We start from the raw sequence: 19,702 nt of genomic DNA, 5'->3' as shown, positions 1-19,702 counted from the left end.
CCTTCTCCCTCTTACGGCTAGGAGGAGTTAAGCGTATTAAAATTGTCTAAACGTTTTGCAATAGGAAATGTTTTGCAACTCTTCCAAGTTGCAGGGAGAGGCTGTTCACTTTTACTTTCCCCCCCTTTTAGAAATGTTTCAAAATGGGTGGAAGATTGAATCAGGACAATGCAATCTTGTCCAGACCAGAAACTTCTTTTTCCCCCCATGAAACCTTTAAGCGAAGGATCTCACTATTCTGGGTTGACTGGCTACTTTGGTACATTGGTCTGATTAGGCCAATTATGCATTAATGTAGATTATTAAGAGCTCACCTGTAGTAGAAATCTGTAGCCAGGACAGGAACCCCTAAACTGAACAAGCCCGTGTTAATTGTGGGCCAGCGGGGGTGAACCGCAGAGGCACGTAGGCACTTGCAGGGGAGTTGTGTGGATCCGATCACTGCTGGCAGGCAGACAGGTCCAGCAGTGCCAGCTCTCGGATCTCTTGCAGAAGGGAGTACAGCGTGATGCCACTGCTCTGCTGGAACTCCCGCTCCTCCCCCAGCAGCGCGGGCGCTCTGCCCTGCTCCTCTGCCAGCTGGGACGCCTCCTCCGCCCAGCGAACCACCTCCTGCACCAGCTCCGCCTTGCCCGATGCCGCCCGCTGCCCCGCCCGCGCCTCCGTCCCGCCGCTCTCGTGCGGCCTGTTGCTGACCACCTCCAGGCACAGGCTGTCCGCGTGGCACCGTGACGGCCGCACGGAGATCCGCACCTGCGCGGGAGAGCGGTGGCCGTGAGCAGGGGGCGGGGCGCGGGGCGACGCGTGCCCGAGAGCCAGAGGACGAGACCGCAGGGGGGACTCACGGAGACGTGGTCGAACAGGCTGAAGGTGTGAGTGCCCTCGGCGGTGCTGGTGCAAATCCGGTCCGGGAACCTCTGCAGCTTGCCCGGCTGCCACTCGCAGCTCCCATCATGCCTCAGGCTCAGCACCTGGCCCTCCCGGCTCCTCAGGTACGCCGCAGCTCTCACCCCGTACCTGCAGACACGCACCAGGAAGGCCCGACACACTAAGTCAACCCATAACTCCAACCTGGGAAAACCGCTTCTTCAAATTGTTGTGCCAAACCGGGGGGTCAGTTATGCAATTAGCTTATTTTCTTAGATGTATACAGAATTTTTCTTGAGGTTTTTACAGTGCTTTAATCAAGACGGTTGGCTATGAAAGTCCTTGAAGCCTGTACAGAAGTATAATTACAATTGGGCAGTTTAATGAGATCTTGGCTACAGTTCTAGAAAGAAGAAGTGTGGGCAGACTCCTCCGACTGGCCCACCTTTGAGCCACTCGTCTTTAAACGCGTCGCAGGCGGCACAGCCCCGTGCTGCAGGAGAGGAGTGCCCCTCAGGGACCGCGCTGCACCCAGGACGCCAGAAGGGGGCGCTGTGTTGCCGAGTGCTGATAGAGCTGACTCTACCACCCCACCCTCGGTGGCCATGCTCAGCCACTTGCTTGGGAAATCTCGGCCTCAGTCAGCTAACCCGTGATCACAGAGCCCAACCTGCACTAAAAGAGAGAGCCCCGACCAGCTGTGCTACCTGCCAGGCCCAGTGGGACACTGTTTCAAAGTCAGGCGTGACTGGACAGCGGCAAATTGCTCTACCATCAGCAGACCTGGGAACAAACACCAGAACGCCATTAGCCCGGATGGCGTAGATCACTCCATCGGCTGTGCAGCGCTCGTCCGTCAGCGGGTCCTTGTCTCTGAAGTACAGGCACTGGAACAGCTCTGTGGACTGCTTCTGCGCATGCTGGGCCGCCTGCAGGCACAGGACACCACTGTGAGTGCATGCTGGAGGAGAGGCAGTGCTACACTGCCGGGCTCCAGCTCTGGTTCAGTCCCCTTCTGAACTGGGCAATACAGACGAAACACATAACCAGGGGAAAGGGCCTAGTTCAGAGCTGCTCAAGCTGTCCTGCATTAACCTGCAGGATCCCAGACAAAAAATAAAGCTGCTTCTGCAAAGAAAAAAATTGTGAAGTACTCAGGTGCTCATTACTTGGGATTGAATCAAGACTGTCTGAAGTCTGTGTTCTATTTACTGATCAAGAGGATTAGCCTGCTGTGGTTCGTTTATGAGGTACTTTTGGAGAGGTGGACGTTATCTGCAGCCTTTGGTGGTGTCTCAGAACAAATGTTCCCCCCAGCTTGCCATAGACTGTAGTCACCATAGTGACTTCTGATCAAGCATGCTCCAATAGCCCTGCCGCCCTCTACCCGTCAATTCCAAATCCCTGCCCTGTTTCTGCCTATACCATGTCCCACCCCTTCCCCATCCCAGCCCCACCCACCCCTGTCATGTCCCACCCCTTCCCCACCATGCCCCACCCCTTCCCCCATCCTACATCTGCCAGCCCCACACTTCCCCATCCTGACTCCACCCACCCCTGTCATGCCCCACCCATTCCCATTCCCTGTCTCACCCCTTCCCCACCATACCCCACCCCTTCTCCTTCCCTGCCCCGCCCCTTCCCCTTCCCTTCCCACCCTGTTCCGGTTATTGATGTGCTGGGCCAGCTCCTGCAGCTCCTTGTTACTGCAGGGGGACTCGGACACCTCCAGCCCCTGCTCCTTCTGGATGGCGGCCGTCAGGAGGCGGTGCACGATGACGTCAGCGTAGCGGCGGATTGGCGAGGTGAAGTGGGTGTAGTGCTCCAGAGCCAGACCTGTAACAGACACACAATCGCACCTGGCTAGATATTCAGACCAGCGTTCTGGCCACAGCCTCTTACTCAATGTACTGTCCCTACACAGCTGCCAGGTTCCAAAACCACAGACATCGCTCTTGTTTTAACATACCAGAGAAACAAGTAACAAAGGAAAGACCATAATGATTGGCGACTTTGACTTCCCAAAAGATGTGAAAACCCAGATATCTGAAACTGACTGGAAGAGAAGAAAATCAAGTTATTCCTAACTGTCTGTCAAAATAAGGAGAAGTTCATATCGACCAGGACTTTCCAAGCAGCCCGGACAGATGGATAAAAACAGCATTGAGAAGGGAACACTCTGCCTGTCTGGGGAGTGTCATGCTGCAGCTCACCCTCTCACACAGGAGTGAACGTGAGAAACTGAAACAGGGTGAGACAGGCGTGGAGTCTGCTACAGGGATGGAGTGATGAGACAGAGGGATAGAGGTGTGTCCCGACAGAGGGGGAATTCCTAATCCTGGAAATCTCTGAAAGACCACAGCTTGCACTCTCCCTTCAGACACGCTACAGCTCCCCTGACTGGTCTCAGGGCTCACCTGACAGTTGGGTCTGATCAGGCCTGAGCGACTCTGACACACACAGTTAAACTTCCTTTTTCGGCAAGCTAAATATTCCTGAAGAAGGGAAGAGAAGCCTGTCCTGAGACTGGGCACGAGGGGGCGTAGTGCTCTCACCGTAGTGGTAGTGCTGGTCCTGCGGACAGGCGCCGGTGCAGAAGTACTGCGCGTTGGCCATGGCCTGAGTGGCCATCATGCGCAGCAGCTTGTTGACCAGGGGGTCGTGGGGATCCTGCGCCCGGTCCAGGGAGGCGGCCAGGGTCTTGTTCGACCTGCGACGGCAAAGTCACACACTGAGCCCCCCCCGCGGGCCGCGGCTGGCGCGCTCCGGGGGGCCGGGCCGAGGGGCCTTACTGTGTGTCGATGGTGAAGCCGCGGGCCCTGGCGCACTCCCTGAGCTCCGCGAAGTACTCCTGGCGCGGGGGCGGGTGGTGGCGCAGCAGGGCCTCGTGCGGGAAGCTCTCGTGGATCTTCTTGGCCACCCAGTGGTTGGCGAAGATCATGCACTCGGCCACGGTCTCGTGCACCTCCAGGGGCTGCCGCGGCACCAGCGCCGTGATGTTCTTCTCCGCGTCCAGCTGCGCTCGCACCTCCACTCCCTCCAGCTCCAGAGCGCCCCCCCTGTCCCGCTGGGCCCGCAGGTGCCGGGCCACGTGGGTCAGGGTCTCCAGCGCCCAGCGCAGCTTGCCCAGCCGCTGCTCCCTCTCCGGCGGCCCCAGCCCGCCCAGCTCGGGCAGCTCCTCTGCTGCGCCCCCATCCAGCAGGCTCTGGGCCAGCTCGTAGTGCAGCTGGTAGGAGGAGCGGATCACCGTGCGCCCCAGCCACACCCGGCGCACCGCCAGGGACTGCCCATCCAGCTCCCACAGCACGCTCATTGCGTACCTGCAGCACAGCGCACACAGACAGGGCTGTCACGAGCCGTCACGACTCACACGAACAACTTTACACGCCAGGTCTTTTATCTACTTTCCTTCAGAAACATTCTGTAAACATCCCGAGCAGGAAAGTCCTTACGAAGACAGGACTCACGCTGGATTTCTGTGAGCTGCACGGCCTTGCTGGATTACTAAACTTTGAGGATGAATACTGTGGGCAGTCAGTATTATTCCACGAGCCTGCCACAAGTGTAGTTACACGAGTAGTGGTACAGGCCTTGAGATTTACTCCTGTGCCACAGCTCAGTGGATTCTGAGATCAGGACGTGTACCTGGGGCTCACCTGCAGCTTGAGCGGAGCGCTCACTCACCTGTCCACTCCGCCCAGAAGAGAGCACAGGTCCGCACTGAGGACAGCAGGCAGCATGTCGTAGCGCCGGTCAGCCAGGTAGTAGGTGGTGGCCCTGAGGCAGGAGCGAGAAAAGACGGCTTCATTACATCTCCACCATCACTGTACCCCGGCCAGTTATGCCAGCTGTATCAGGAAAGTCAGAAATTTCACAGGTCCAGGCAGAATTCACCTTCTCACGCTCTTCAGTAGTCTAACTGGGAGGGTCTTTCTTGTTCTTCGCACTGTCTTTCCTCTCCCTCTTACTCCATCGTCCACTCTACCTCTCTCCTCTTTCAACTCAACACTTTATTATCCTCCCTGACCCCTTCTCACTCTCTCCCTCGGTGCGGTCTCACCCTCTCGCAGTGCAGTCTCACATCCTTTCTCTGTGCCGTCTCACCCTCTCCCTCAGTGATCTCACACTCTCGCTCTGTACACTCTCACTCTCTCCCTCAGGGCTGTCTCACTCTGTTCTGATGTCTCACCCCCTCTCTCACTCCCTCAGTGCTGTCTCACCCTCTCTCTTACTCTCTCTCCCTCAGTGCTGTCTCACCCCCTCTCTCTCTCTCTCCCTCAGTGCTGTCTCACCCCCTCTCTCCCTCAGGACTGTCCCACCCCCTCTCTCCCTCAGGACTGTCCCACCCCCTCTCTCTCTCCCTCAGTCCTGTCTCTCCCTCAGGACTGTCTCATCCCCTCTCTCTCCCTCAGGACTGTCCCACCCCCTCTCTCCCTCAGGACTGTCCCACCCTCTCTCTCTCTCCCTCAGTCCTGTCTCTCCCTCAGGACTGTCTCATCCCCTCTCTCTCCCTCAGGACTGTCCCACCCCCTCTCTCCCTCAGGACTGTCCCACCCCCTCTCTCTCTCCCTCAGTCCTGTCTCTCCCTCAGGACTGTCTCACCCCCTCTCTCACTCTCAGTGCTGTCTTGCCCCCCCCCTCTCTCACCCCCTCAGTGCTGTCTCACCCCCCCCCTCACTTCCTCAGTGCTGTCTCACCCTCTCTCTCTCTCCTCCTCAGTGCTGTCTCACCCTCTCTCACTCCCTCAGGGCTGTCTCACCTGGATCTGGCCTCCAGGTCGGTGAGGGAGCCTTGCTTGACGAAGTGCGTGACGTCAGCGATGTGCACCCCCAGCTCCAGGTGGCCCCCGGGCAGCGCCCTCACTGACAGGGTGTCGTCCACATCCTCGCAGCCCTGAGGGTCCACGCTGAACACCAGGTGGGTCTGTCGCAGGTCCCGACGCCCCCGCACCTGCTCAGGCTCCACATCCCAGCGGCTGTCCGTGGGAATTACCGGCATCTCCCGCAGCTGATGGCCAGGACACAGCCCGCTCACTGCCGGCCCACGGCCCATGGCCGAGCCCCCAACCCCCACGCTCGCAGCCAGACGGGCAGACAGCACTCACCTGCGCCTCGGAGAAAGGCGGCACCTGGATGCTGTTCTCCACCAGGATAGTGGCCACCTCGGTCTCCAGCTGGCCCACTCTGCCCAGGACCCGCACAAAGTGCCCATTCGGGTACAGAGAGGAGCTGTCCCACGAGTCCAGGCGCACCACCACGCGCTGGTCCTGAAACGCAGAGCAGAACAGGAAACAAGGCGGAGGAAGGGGGAGAAGGGTTAGAGTGCCAGGAAGTGAATATGCAGACCTGGGCTTACTTCAAACAACGCCAGAAAGAGAGAGCTACATTGTCTGACCATTACTGTCACCATCAGCGCAACGCCAGTTCAACCACATTCCTGCCACTCCAACCTGAACTTCAGATTACTGCCACTACACCATACCGCTGCGAAGAAAGATGAGGCTGCTGCCCCACATTCCACATGGGATGAGGGCACTAGACTCCAGCACAGGTGATACTGGTACAGCAAAGGAGCCAGCTCACAGGGCTACAGATCCCTGATCTAGACAGCTTTCATTAGACCGGGCTCAGTATCGGTTGCTTGCGGCTGTTTGCTGTCTACAGTGAACCATTTCCACACCCATTGTAAGACTGCATGCTTGCATCCCTGCAGGTTCTCTTGAAAGTGTCCCGTCCCCGACAACCAGGCTGCGCCTCTCTGCTGCAGGGGTCTGGGATCTAGAGACACAGGGCGATGATCACCTGCAGTGCTTCGGCCTGCTGTGTGCTGATCCTGATCTTGGGAATCCGGTAGTCCCAGGGCGTGACCAGGATCCGCTGGGAGTTGCGGCTCTGAGACTGGATGTCCTCGCGGGGGGGGAACGTCACCACGTAATCCCGCCAGTTCCTCTGCAGGATCCCCACCACCCGACCTGGAGGACCCGGAGACGGTGCAGTTACAGATAGAGGACAGACAGGAAAGAAGAGGCACATTTTCCCAATCTCAACCAACTCAGAGTAAACATACGAGAGTAATAGTGCCAAAGGCTTTACAGCCAGACGAGGCGATGGGATTTGTAGTAGAGCTGGAATAACCACTTCCCTCAGCAGCGTTAACAGTGACAGATGGAGTGCCCTCTGCTGACCACAGCCGGAACTGCACAACAGTAAGTCCATGAGCGTTGCAGGGGCTTCCTGTTACTTTACGTTTTCGAAATACTCCGTACTGGAGGTCAACTCTGTTAATTAATGGCTGATCGCCGTGAAAAGGTGGAGAAGCAGAGCTGCTGCACCGCGAGCGCGAGCCGTACCTGTGGGCATGGGCTGGCCCTGGGGCTCCTCTCCCTGCCTGTCCTCGCCCTCCCCGTCGCTCAGCGCCATCGTCCGCCCGCGCCACTCCGCACGGGACAGCAGCTCCACCGCCACCACGTCCCCATGGACCGCGCGGTTCCGGAGCTTCCCGCCGAACACCAGCACATCGCTGTTGAGCTCTGCGCAGCAGGGAGACAGACTTCAGGGCGAGAGGACATGGCTCAACAGGAGACGCCAAGCAATCGCTCGCCTTTCTGGGAAAAGGGGTCCAGGGGCGGGCCGGCGCATACGGACTGCAGACGGGCCCAGAAAAGAGATTTCACTTCCCCACCTTCTTGAACATGGTCTGGGGAAGCCAGGTGGGGGGGTAGCAGCACGGAGGGGAAAGGGTGAAACCTGCTCACCTGCGTTCTTGTTCGAAGAGCCCTCTATCCGGACGAAGGCTTCGGCCTGGGCTCTGTGCTTGTTGACATTCAGAACGCCCTGCAACACATCAGACACAAGGTGAGGCCCCGGGCCCACACAGGCTGCTTCCACCGATACTCCATCCAGCCGCTGCCTCACCAGTTTGGCAAAATACACAAGACGCAAGTCTTTCACTGGAAATACAGCAGAACATTGACTACATTCAGAACAGGTAAAAGAGCTGGTGATTCCCTTTTCTTAATGTAACATCCATCCATTTTCTTATGGCTTCATCCAGTACAGGGTCATGACAGCCTGGAGCCTATCCCAGGAAGCAATGCGGATAAGGCAGGGTACGCCCTGGACTGGACACCAGTCCATCACAGGGCACACGCTGACTCACCCACCCACACACCCACGCACCCACACACCCACCAACAGGGCCAATTCTCCAGTATGTCTTTGGACTGTGGAAGGAAACCAAGGAAACCCACCCAAACACAAGTAAAACATACAAACTAGGTAGGATTCATTTCAGAAAATCCCCCCGGAGGCGGCGGCAGACCTGGATATATCTCCCGGATTTGATCCCGGCCTCCAGGATGTCAGAGGGGAGGTGCTCGGCGTATTCCCGCTCCCGGACCTCGCTCCCCTTCTCCCTCAGCGCCTGGGCGATGGAGGCGTACAGCTCGTGCGCAGCCTGCAGGTCTGGCCAGAAACTCTCCAGGTACTCCTGATGAGCAAGAGAAGACCAACCTGCTAATAACACACTACAACTCAATACACCAGGCAGCTTTGCACCAAGTTCTCTGCCTGTACACTGTGTGAACAACAATGCAAATACTCATGACTCTTGTGCTAGTATGAATAATATTTAAAGCCGATAAAATTATAAGAGCAGATTATGTTCATAGATGATTTTTTAAAAATCTACACCGCTTCCTAATTTCTAGGAAGATAACTTTGCAGCTAGATATTGACACTGATAAGCCACAATGGTAGCAAAGAGCTACACACACCCTACTGAAAAACCGGGGTACAAACAGTCCCCTCTCAGTCATTGAACAGCAACCACTTGGAACATGTGGCCTTTCACTGCACCACCTTGCCCTCAGTTGATCACACATCAGTATGTGTAAATGTTAATTAGGCCTCACACTGAAGGGTCACTGAACACTGAAGTACTACTGTTTTTGCAAAGCCATGTGACATGTTAAACAGCCAGTGTGCTCATAAAAGGGCTTAGATTCAGTCAAACTCTGAACACATTTCCAGTCTAAGGTCTTTACTGTTCTAGAAGCTTTTTAGATTTGCACTCATGGCTTGTACCTGGGTGGAAATGACATAGACCCCAGAGTTGAGGCTGCTGTACTCCTCGATGGCCTCACGGTCCTCTGTGATCATCACGATGGGTTTCAGGCCAGCCAGGTGGTTGTAGTACCACACAGCAGCATGGTACACTGACCTGCAGCAACAGCACTCCAATTAATAACACTGAACGGCACCAGGGCACATCTGGAAAGACAGGCAACTGCAGGAGTCGGGTGCACAAATGCACACAGATACTATCTGGCAACAGATGTTGTCAGCAATACAGTACAACTTGTAAACACATCCATTTTATCTTAAGTGACTAAAATGCAAGGTATCCAGGTTATTTAATTTTTTTGGCATACCTGCACTGATAAAACCTCATTTAGAATACTGCACACAATTTTGCCTGCTACATTACAGAAAAGATATTGCTGCTCTGGAGTCTGTCCAGAAAAGAGCCATCAGATACATTCCAGCGTCCTGCACTGACCGGCTAAAACAGCTGAATCTTTTTAGCTTTTTTAAACAGAGAAGTCAATGAGGCGACTTTATCTGAGCATCCATAATCCACAAAGGCACTGACAAAGTCAGCCCAGAGGACTTCTTCAGGATCAACAGTGAAACAGGAACCAGGTGGTACACAGGTGGAGTCTACTTGTTAGGGCACTGAAAACTAAGAACATGAGGCGCTTCTTTACACAAAGGGGGGCGGGAGTTTGGAGCAAGGCACCCACCCACGTTGTGGCAGCCGATACCCAGGCTTCTGTCGAGAAATGACTGGATGAGGTCCTCGGATCAGTTAACTACTAACTAACCAATAGACTGGAAGGGCCAAATGTTTTCTTCTCTGTTCTTCAAACATGCATCTATTTAAAATAACTGGCATCTCCAATTTACCTTTCCAACTCCAGCCCAGAATCTAGCGTGCAAGGCAGGCTGGCGAGGGGGGGGCAGGGGCTCACCTGGTGTGCCATTTCTCCAGGGCCTCTCCTCTCTCCCGGGGGCAGTAGGAGTAGAGCTGGAACTCGTTGGAGAAGAGGACGCAGTCGTGACGGGGGTCCTTCACCAGGCTGCGCAGACGGTTGTACAACCTGGGAGAAACAGAGCGCGCAGCGTCCCTGTCAACAGTGGCCCCTCCTTCCTGCTTCAGTTCCATGGCCGCCTGATACTAGCCACTCCTGTCGCCGGTAACAGCGGAGGTCGACAACCTGAACCCCCTGACAGCTCAGCCACAGTACCACGGCGTCCTCCAAAAAGTGATCCCGGAACACTGCTGCCTCCTCCCACCCACTCATCTTATCCGAGCGAGCCCATCCCACAGGTGCGTGGGTGGATGAGTGCCAACCCCCTCCCTGGATGGGACGCCGGACAGAGGGGATGATTTGGAATTGCCAATCAAACCTACACGGCCTTTCTCTGGGAGGTGGAAGCTCTTGACTCAGCTTTGCTCAAAAAAATGTGTGAGACAACATGCAAACTCCACGCAGACAGATGTGACCTTGAGGCAGAAATCGAACCCAGGACCCTGGAGTCGTGAGGGAGTGGAGCTAAACTGCACGTTTCTGTACGTACTCAGTCTTGAGTGGAACTGCAACACTTCACCACAGGGCGGTGTCTAGTGTTATGTCTTTCACTTAGCCAATGCTCATGCAATTGGGCTAAAAGGAGCATCACCTGTGCCACCTGCTGGCAGGGAACTAAAATAGCGGTCACTTTACTAATTTACAAAAAGGTCAATGTTCATGGAAGCTGAACATTATTACTCTTAACGGCTGTATTATGGAAGAGCTTTGGTTCCAGTGTATCTAGAGATGCCAAGCTTGCCCTCTTCACAGTGCAGCTCCTCTGTATGTATGCAAGTTAATACAATACTTGTACAGCTGCAGTAGTTCTTTAATTCAGCAGTGAGCGGCATAAAGAGGGACTGATCCATCGGAAGCCTTTTACAGATACAACTTAATATTGTTCTTTTAAGCCATTTACTTCATCTTGAGGGGTTCTGAGTCAGTCAGCACCCTGCTGTTGTTTCTGGGAAACTTCAGAAACTATTACCATGCACAACACTAGAATCTCACCTTTGCTACAAATAAAAAGCACAGAGTGAAATTTATATGATATGCACGAAGCAGTTCAAGTAGCTCTTCAAACTCTTCCCTGCCACAAAGCGACACGTACTGCCTGTCTCCTAACAGAAAAAGAAATAATTACTGTAATTAAGTGTGATCTAAGAGGTAATGTAGCACTTTTCCATTGTGTCTGCCTTTTATTCAATGACAAGTGGGGGAGAAGATAGAGGAAGTTGAAACTAGTATTTTTAACTTAATGAAAATAATTTAAAAACAAAAAACAGAAAATTGTCTCAGCATCATCTTTTTTTGTGCAGAATAGAAGGCGGCTGTGACCACTTACCTGAATTAACTAACTCTCTGAGCTTCTGGTGGACTTCTGAAAATATATTTTAGGCCCTTACAGCAGCATATCATGTGTGGAAACCTAGTCTGATGTCATTCATTTGCAAACCTGCACTATTCCTTAACTCCATGATTGGTCCTTGTTCATGCCTCAGAATACTATTGCTAATAATAATCAGCCATTAAATGTAGCTACTGAAAATGCTTTATAGTAAGAAAAAAAACAAGGAGAGGAGACAACACAATTAGAACAATTCAAAACAATGGCTTAGAATGCAGTAGAGTAGACAATGCAAAATGGCAGACACAAACATCAATTAAATAAAAGCCTTATTGAAGAAGGAGGTTTTGAGTTGAATTTGGGGATATAATTCCCCAGAGCTATGGGGCACAACAGGAGAAGACCTTGTCACCATAGAATGTGAGCTGGGGGTCAAACAGGAGATCAGAGTCAAATGAATGAAGCTTGCGATCTGGAGAGAAAGAACATAAGTCAGACAGGTATGAGATGCCAAACCATGTAGAGCCCCATACGTGAGCATGAGGATTTTGAAGTCAGCTTGAAACCTGATTGGAAGCAAGTGCAAGGACTCCAGGACAAGAGTAATGTGATTACTTGCACACAACCTGATCAGGATTCTGGCTGCCGAATTCTGGACATACTGAACTTTGTTTAGTGTGGATTTAGATATCCCAGCAAGCAGGCCACTGCAGTAATCAATTCTAGAGTAAATGAATGCTGACTGGTGTTTCAGCTACAGTCAGAGACAACAAAGGACATACCCTGGCAATATTTCTGAGATGGAAGAATGATGTCTTTAAAATATTTTGTCCATGGGGCTCAGAGTAACGAAAATGCTCTTTGATATCGGCTGTACACATTGTAAAAAACCCTACCCAGGTTCCACCATGCACACCAACAAACCCCAGTGAGAGGTTAATAGGTTTTACAGGACTTTTGGATTAAAGACAGATCCAATCTGACAGCTCACTAAAATAGTGCATCCCTCTTGCTCAGCAAACCCTGCCAATATTCCCTGCTACTCTGATGTGAGCAGTGGGGTAATTAACAGCCCAGCATGGACTGTGCTGCACCTTGTCAAGCATGTCTCCCTAACACTATGACAATGAAGCCTTGCTGTATTAATGATGCAAAGATTAAAATGAGCTGCAGGCATAAATAAGAAAACAAAAATGCTACTGAAACCCTCGAGAGATTTATTTTTACTATGCATCATGTTTATTAAGACCAAAACCTTAAACTAATTAATAGTGCAGGAAAATGATGATGCACAGACTGAAAGCTGAGAAGGGGTGGGTATGTGTGTGTGTGTGTGTGTGTGTGTGTGTGTGTGTGTAAAGGCATGAACCTCCCAGGCTCACTGACAGGACAGTCACGTTCTGCTGGCTCAGCACACAGCAGCTGAACGAGCCTGTGACAGCACTTCTGCCTGGACTGGACTCACTGTGTAAGGGGATGATTTTCTTCTGGCTTGAGTGAACAGCCTGTTTCCCCAGCACTGAGACCAAAGTTGTTATACTGACAGCACCGCTCCCACCTTGAACTCATCCGTTCACAGAAGCCAGGAAATGCTGGGACTGCTCGGAACTGAGGGGGGGGAGACGTCTAATGAAAATCCAGAAGCTGCTGCCGCAGGTGGGGTTGGTGAGCCTATAGGGGGCACTCTTCTCTCCAGAGTGCAACTTCCTTACACTTACAGTTATATATTGCTTTTCTGGACACTCCACTCAAAAGTGCTTTACAGGTAATGGGGGCTCCCCTCCACCACCACCAGTATGCAGCCCCACCTGGATGATGCGACAGCAGCCATAGTGCGCCAGAAAACTCACCACACATCAGCTATCAGTGGGGAGGAGAACAGAGTGATAAAGCCAGTTCAGAGATGGGGATTATTAGGAGGTCATAACTGATAAAGGCCAATGGAAAATTTGTCCAGGATGCTGGGATAATACCCCTACTCTTTTTGAGAAACACCCTGGGATTTTTAATGACCACAGAGAGTCAGGACCTCGGTTTTACGTCTCATCTGAAGGACAGTGCCATTTTACAGTATAGTGTCCCTATCACTATACTGGGGCATTAGGACCCACACAGACTGCAGGGTGAGCGCCCCCTGCTGGCCCCAACACCTCTTCCAGCAGCAACTTTAACGTTTCCCAGCAGGTCTCTCATCCAGGGCTGCCTGCTGTGAGTTGCAGGGTGATATGCTGCTGTAATAATGTGACAACAGACATCCAAACCAATAATGTGACAACAGACATCGTGCTAACAGAGGTACCAACCTTCGTAAAAGCAAAGTAATGTTAAACCAAATTCCTAACAAATATGTCAGCATTAAAGGGCCCGGGAAATCAATGGTAAGAATAAGGGTGTTAACCCCCATGTCTTGGCTAAATTCCACTATAGGCTTGCACAATCTGACCTGCCTACTGTAAAATTTCCCACTCAGTCCAGTAGGGAGAGTAACTGTGCACTATTCTTTCAGCTGGTCTGCTGAGCAGTGGGGCCGTGAGCACATGAGAACTGCTACACCAACCCAGGTGTGTGCATCACCGCAGTGGTGGAAAAAGTGAGTCCCTCGTGCAAGTGAAAACGCTTTGGGATCCTCTGAGATGAAAAGTGATATATGCACTGGCTTGAGTTAACAGCCAGTTCATATATCATATCTAATTGTTAATTACATATTTCCCTGCAGAATGCCCTGGGCAACAAAGGAACAAGTAAAGGTTTATCCCATGCTGAAAAGAGAAGAAAAGAAACATGGTGTTTCGGCTGTGGAGCCTTCTTCAGACCTGTCACACACCTGAAGAAGGCATGGAATAAACCTTTACTTGTTCCTTTGCAGCCTAAGCATGGTGAACTCCCTACTTGTGCTTATACCTTACACCTATGGCAAGCACCTTGTTGGCATAATGGCTTCAGTGCGTGACTCGCATTCTGGAAGCTGGGGTTCGAATCCTGCTCACGGCACGAGTTCTCCTTTTGGGGCGGTGTGGTGGCTCTGTGGCTGGAAGGTTGCCGGTTCGCATCCCGCGTCCGGCAGAAGAATCCTACTCCGTTGGGCCCCTGAGCAAGGCCCTTAACCCCAACTGCTCCAGGGGCGCCGTATAAATGGCTGACCCTGCGCTCTGACCCCCAGCCGTACCTGCGCCCGCGGTGCTGCTGCACGGACTGGCAGGCCGTCTGCATGAACACGATCCCCCGCAGCTCCGCGAACTCCAGCACCTCCAGGAAGTCCTGCACCACCCCCACATCCGGCACCACGTAGTGGGTCACATCCCCGGGCAGCACCTTCCCTCCTGCTGGCAGACAGACACCAGGGCCGGTCAGCACCCACGCTGTTCCCCCCCCGCCTCTGGCACTGCCTCTGGGGCTGCAGGTGTTCCTCCCGCCGCTGCAGCTGCTGGTACGCGCACACACCTGGTCATCACTGCTGCTTCCACTCCACACAGATGTGCAAACAGGCCGCTGCACGGCTCTCTACAGCTTTAAAAGCCTGCTACAGGACTATATGTGGACCACTATGTGTCTGGGCTGTTTTTGGACCAAACATCTGTTTTTTCCTGTTTACAACTGTTTTTTTGTGCAATATATGCTAGAGACTCGTGCAATATATTTTTATATTTATAATGTGCAATACAACTTTTTGTGTACTGTTCTGTTTTTTGTATATTCTGTACTGTGAGCAACTTTTTTTAGTGCACTTCTCACTGACTGTACTGTATTGTTGTATTATTGTATTATTTCATTACACAGTTGCTGTGTTGACTGTGCTAAGCTGCTGTTGCACTACAATTTCCCTTACAGGATCAATGAAATATCTATCTGATCTAACGGTTTATAACTGAGAGGAAGGCAGGCAGGCACTGGGCCTTCATTCATCTTCAGAATGCACAGTGAAAACAAGACCCAGAGAGAACAGGTGGAAATCAGGTGGAAGTGCATTGAAAACTGGGGACTGGGGCACTTCTTCACCCACGGGGTGGTGGGAGTGTGGAACAAGCTATCCCACCAAGTTCCTCAGATCAGCTAGTAAGCACCAAACTGCTCAGATGGGCCACACCGCCTCCTCTCGTTTGTAGCCTCTATGGTGTTGTTATGGGTGTGTTTATCTCCTTTATTTTCAATGGCTAACTGATTTATCATTTCCAATGTAATATTAATCTAATCATGTGCTACATAAAGGCAAGGCAACAGAGATCACGTTAAACACATTGCGTTTTTACAACGCGACGAGCAGCAACAAGTGGCTGTTTTTTAAAGAAGCAATTAGCTGCCTCCGAGCCTGCACACAGCGGGTTCGCCGGCCAGCGCGCTGCGGGGGGTAAGCCAGGGGATTTCTGTACCTGCACAGACTGCTAGGATTCGTTTTACTTTCACATAACGCGTTAAGACTGTTTTACCGTTTCCTGGACGAGGGAAAAGAGGGAATACAGAGAGGCTGATCGCAAGCTTCCTTCGTGTTTTTCTCAGTACGCGAACAGCACGTCTACATATTTACAGGAGAGACAGCTTTTCGGAAACGATATGCTGGAAAGGGTGTTTTGTGTGCAGTTTCATCTTCGTTTCATTTAAAAATCGAGAAGCAATAACGTTACCGTTGTCGCAGTCCGCCTGGCACAGAGAGCTGTAGCAAGGTACATATTCTCTCAAATAATGTTCCCGCACGACACGGACTTTTCCACCGCGGGAGCTCTTGAGGTGAAGGATCTTCTCTGTCTTCAGCATCTCGTATTCCGGGGATAGACAGTATATCGTGATGTCGCCACTACAACTGGTTTTCCAAGTAATCTACTTGTAAACAACAAGCCCATTGAGAGACGCTGCATGACATACCCACACACTCATCTCTAGCTTCACGTTACTTCAAATAGCGCTACAACAGCCTTTGCGTGACCTGGAAGGACTGTTCGTGTGTTGTGCAGCGAGACCTCTTGCGTCACAGGAAATCACACATGAATAGAGAGTAGCTTGTTGGGGAACAGGGAAAATGAGAAAGCGTCTCTGCCCAAGTTGAAGGAAAGAGCGGCAAGGGAGGAGTATTAAACGTCTCAGGCGGAGGCGGAGGCGTAGTGGGTGGCCCGGGCTCTAACTGACAGTCCTCCCAGCACAGGGACACCCCTCCAATTTACAATGCAATCCTCGAGCGGTATTTTTTTTTTCTTATAAAATATACTTTAATCAGAAAAAAACATCGCAATAGTAAACATCTCACACATTAACTCTCCATGTAGTAAAAACGACGGCGGAACGGCGGTGATTGTCCGTTATCAATCATTGCAAGTGTGGGCGGATTTGCGCTATTATGAGAGTCCCTCCAAACCCTACCACTTGCTGTTAATCATTAATCCCTGTACAGGGTCCATAGTCCTTTCCAGCGCTCCTTTGCCGTAGGGAAGCCCCATTTGGCAACGTTGCGCTTCATCCTCCTCCTGAGGTCCGCCAGGATCCTCTCCTCCAGCTCCCTTGCTCCCCACTTGATGTTGTGCCGGATGAGATTGTTCCTCGCATCCCACAGGCCTTTCTTTGTGAGGGACAGCAGCAGCCACATCAGGAACTGTGTCCCCTTGTCCAATCCAGTAGGTGCCAGCCCCAGCAGAATGTACTGGTAACTGAGCACCGCACCCGTTTCCAGGAGTTGCATGATGTTGTCCATTCTGCCCCACACCGCCTTGGCGAAGGGGCAGCTCCAGAAAACGTGCTCCTGAGTCTCCTTGACGAAACACGTGTCCCGGGGGCAATGCGGGTTCCTGGAGATCGAGTGTCTGTAGAGGACCTCTCTGGTAGCCAGTCTCTTGTGTACGGCCATCCAGTTGAGGTCCTTCAGTTCGTTGTCCAGTTCTTTCGGCTGCGTTCTTTCCCAGACTTGTCTGGGAACTCGCAGCCTTTCGTTGGCGACCAGATGCCCTCTCACCTCTTTGTACAGAGCTCTGTGGTTGGTGCAGAGCTCCGGCTGTCTCGTGGCCTCGTACCTCCTGCTCCACTTGACAGCGTGGGTGTAGAACTCCGGTCGCCTCTCTGCCTTGGGCCCAGTGTTTGTCCACTGGACCAAGTGCCTCATCGGGATGGAGAGCCACAGCCTGACAAAGTACTGGTACTTGTGGCCGATGGGCTCCCGCAGCGCCCGACAGAGGTTGCAGAAGAAGATGCAGTCGAGTTTCAGGGGGAAATGTGGGACATCTCGACCCCCTTCCTCGACCGGCTGACACATCCGGTTCCTTGTGATGCCCTCGTACCTGCCGCCCCAGACAAAGCCGAAGATCATCCCTTGCAGCGCTCATCTGAGTCTGGCCGGCAGCGGGTACACCGCCGCCAGGTAAACCAAAGCCGGCAGGACGTCTGCTTTCAACACCATCACTTTCCCTGTGTAGGACAGCGACCGCGTTTTCCACAGACCCAGCTTCACGTTCACCTTGGCGATCCTCTCGGTCCAGTTGTTGGTCTCGTTGTCCTGGCTCTGGAAGGAAACCCCCAGTATTCTGAGGGGCTCCGTGCAGAGCTCGAGACCCTCCGGCGCCGTCGTCCTGTGCTTCCAGGGCCCGAAGAACTTCAGTTTGCTCTTTCGGCGGTTGAGCTTCGACCCCGAGGCTCTGGAGTATTGCTCCATGACCTGCAGGGCCCTCCTCAACCCCCTGTCCGACCTCAGGAACAGCGTCGTGTCGTCGGCGTACTGGGAGATCTTCAGGGTTTCCCCCGCGCCTCCCGGTATCTCCAGGCCGTCGATGACAGGGTCCCGTCTCACCGCCTCTGCTAAGGGCTCTGTGAAGAGAACATAGAGAAGGGGTGAAAGGGGGCAGCCCTGTCGTACTCCGGATTCCTGGGGAATGAAATCCCCCAGGTTTCCATTCACGTTCACTCTGCTGCCCACGTCAGAGTACAGAATCTGAATCCAGCGGCTGAAACTCTCTCCGAAACCGAAGCGTTCCAGCACCCTGAACAGATAGCTGTGGTTCACTCTGTCGAAGGCTTTCTCCTGGTCCAGGCTGACCACCATCATGGGCACGTTCCGGTCCTCGGCCCAGACGATGGCGTCTCTGGTCAGCTGGAGGTTCCAGCTGACGGATCGCCCCTCCACCCCGCACGTCTGGTTGCTGTGGATGATGTGGGGGAGGGCGGTTCTCAGTCTGCCGGTCAGGAGCTTGGACAGGATCTTTACGTCCACGCAGAGCATCGTGATCGGCCTCCAGTTTTTGAGGTCGGCAGCGTCTCCTCCCTTGAAGAGCAGGGAGATGACGCCCTCCCTCATGGTGTTTCCGAGTTTCCCCCGGCGGAAGATCTCCTGCGCCACTTCCACCAGATCTGCCGCCAGGGTGTCCCAGAAGCAGGTGTAGAATTCCTTGGGGAGTCTGTCTGGCCCCGGCACCTTGCCATTCTCCATGGACAAGAGCGCCGCCTTCAGCTCCTCGGCCGTGATCGGACCCTCCAAGTCCTCCCTCACCTCCTCCGGTACTCGTGCCTTCAGCCCCTCCAGAAAAGCATCGCCTGCCTCCACCTCCGTCTGCTTTTCTGAAAAGAGCTCCTTGTAGAAAGCGGTAGCCGCTTCTACTTTGTCGCTCTCGTCCAGCACTTCCTCTCCATCTCCCCGTCTCAGGCCGTGGATCACCCTCTTTTTCTGGGCTCCTCGGACCTGATTGAAGAAATAGGAGGAACAGGTTTCATTATTTTCATAATGCTCCCTTTGTGCCTTGACCAGGAAAGCCTTGGCTTTCTCGGTGTGCAGTTTGCGGAGCCTCTCCTTCAGGTCCCGTGCCCCGGCTGAATTGAAGGCTCCTCCCCCGTTAGCTGAGCTGTACTCCTCCTCGAGTTGCCTCTGGAGTCGTGCAGCTTCCTTCCTCTCCCTGGCCGCCTTCCGTCTGCAGTACGTCTGCGCCAGGGTTCGGGTCCTGTCCTTCACCGACTCCCACCATTCCACCACGGAGCTGTAGCCGTCCCTCAGGTCGACCCAGCTCGCGTAGTCTTTCCGGAACAGTGCCCTGAATTCGTCTTCCTCCAGTATCTCCCGGTTCAGCTTCCAGTACCCACGGCCGAATGCCGGCAGGCTGGTGTTAGCCACCACCGTCAAGCGCTCGTGGTCGGAATACCACGCCGGGGACACCGTTGCCGACTCCAGGGAGCAGGTCGTGTGCAGGAAGATGTAGTCCAGGCGGCTGCACACTCCCCGGGAGTTTTTCCAGGTCGTTCCGGCGTCGTTAGGGCGGCACCGTCTGAAGCCGTCTACCAGGGAGAACTGCTTGAGTAGCGACTCCAGCTCTGCCGAGCTAGCGTCGCTTCCCTTCTCCCGGTCGACGTTGAAATCCCCGCCGAGCACCACCTGTCTGTTGGTGGTGCAGCAG

General features: G+C 53.3%; 1 protein-coding gene across 2 annotated transcripts; it reads right to left on the bottom strand.

Annotated features, from left to right (window-relative positions):
• Nucleotides 1–314: 314 nt before the first annotated feature.
• On the bottom strand, nucleotides 315–16,223 carry dis3l (DIS3 like exosome 3'-5' exoribonuclease). 2 transcript variants are annotated; one of them, XM_088922501.1, is made up of 17 exons: nucleotides 15,968–16,223; nucleotides 14,515–14,671; nucleotides 9,899–10,027; nucleotides 8,952–9,087; nucleotides 8,188–8,355; nucleotides 7,622–7,700; nucleotides 7,217–7,396; nucleotides 6,669–6,838; nucleotides 5,972–6,133; nucleotides 5,627–5,874; nucleotides 4,552–4,644; nucleotides 3,660–4,187; nucleotides 3,423–3,577; nucleotides 2,525–2,703; nucleotides 1,651–1,796; nucleotides 846–1,017; nucleotides 315–753 (listed from the first exon to the last, which is right to left on the bottom strand). In XM_088922501.1, exons 1-17 carry the CDS (start codon nucleotides 16,095–16,097, stop codon nucleotides 439–441), a joined length of 3,147 nt encoding a protein of 1,048 aa, XP_088778627.1. In that variant the 5' UTR covers nucleotides 16,098–16,223; the 3' UTR covers nucleotides 315–438. The 2 variants fall into 2 exon arrangements, with proteins under 2 accessions (XP_088778627.1, XP_088778628.1); XM_088922502.1 differs by having other exon boundaries at nucleotides 14,515–14,668.
• Between the last annotated feature and the right edge of the window lie 3,479 nt (nucleotides 16,224–19,702).

This window comes from Atractosteus spatula, chromosome 7, assembly GCF_055471065.1.
Source record: "Atractosteus spatula isolate fAtrSpa1 chromosome 7, fAtrSpa1.hap1, whole genome shotgun sequence".
NCBI lineage: Eukaryota > Metazoa > Chordata > Actinopteri > Semionotiformes > Lepisosteidae > Atractosteus > Atractosteus spatula.
This window is presented reverse-complemented; position numbering and strand designations above follow the sequence as displayed.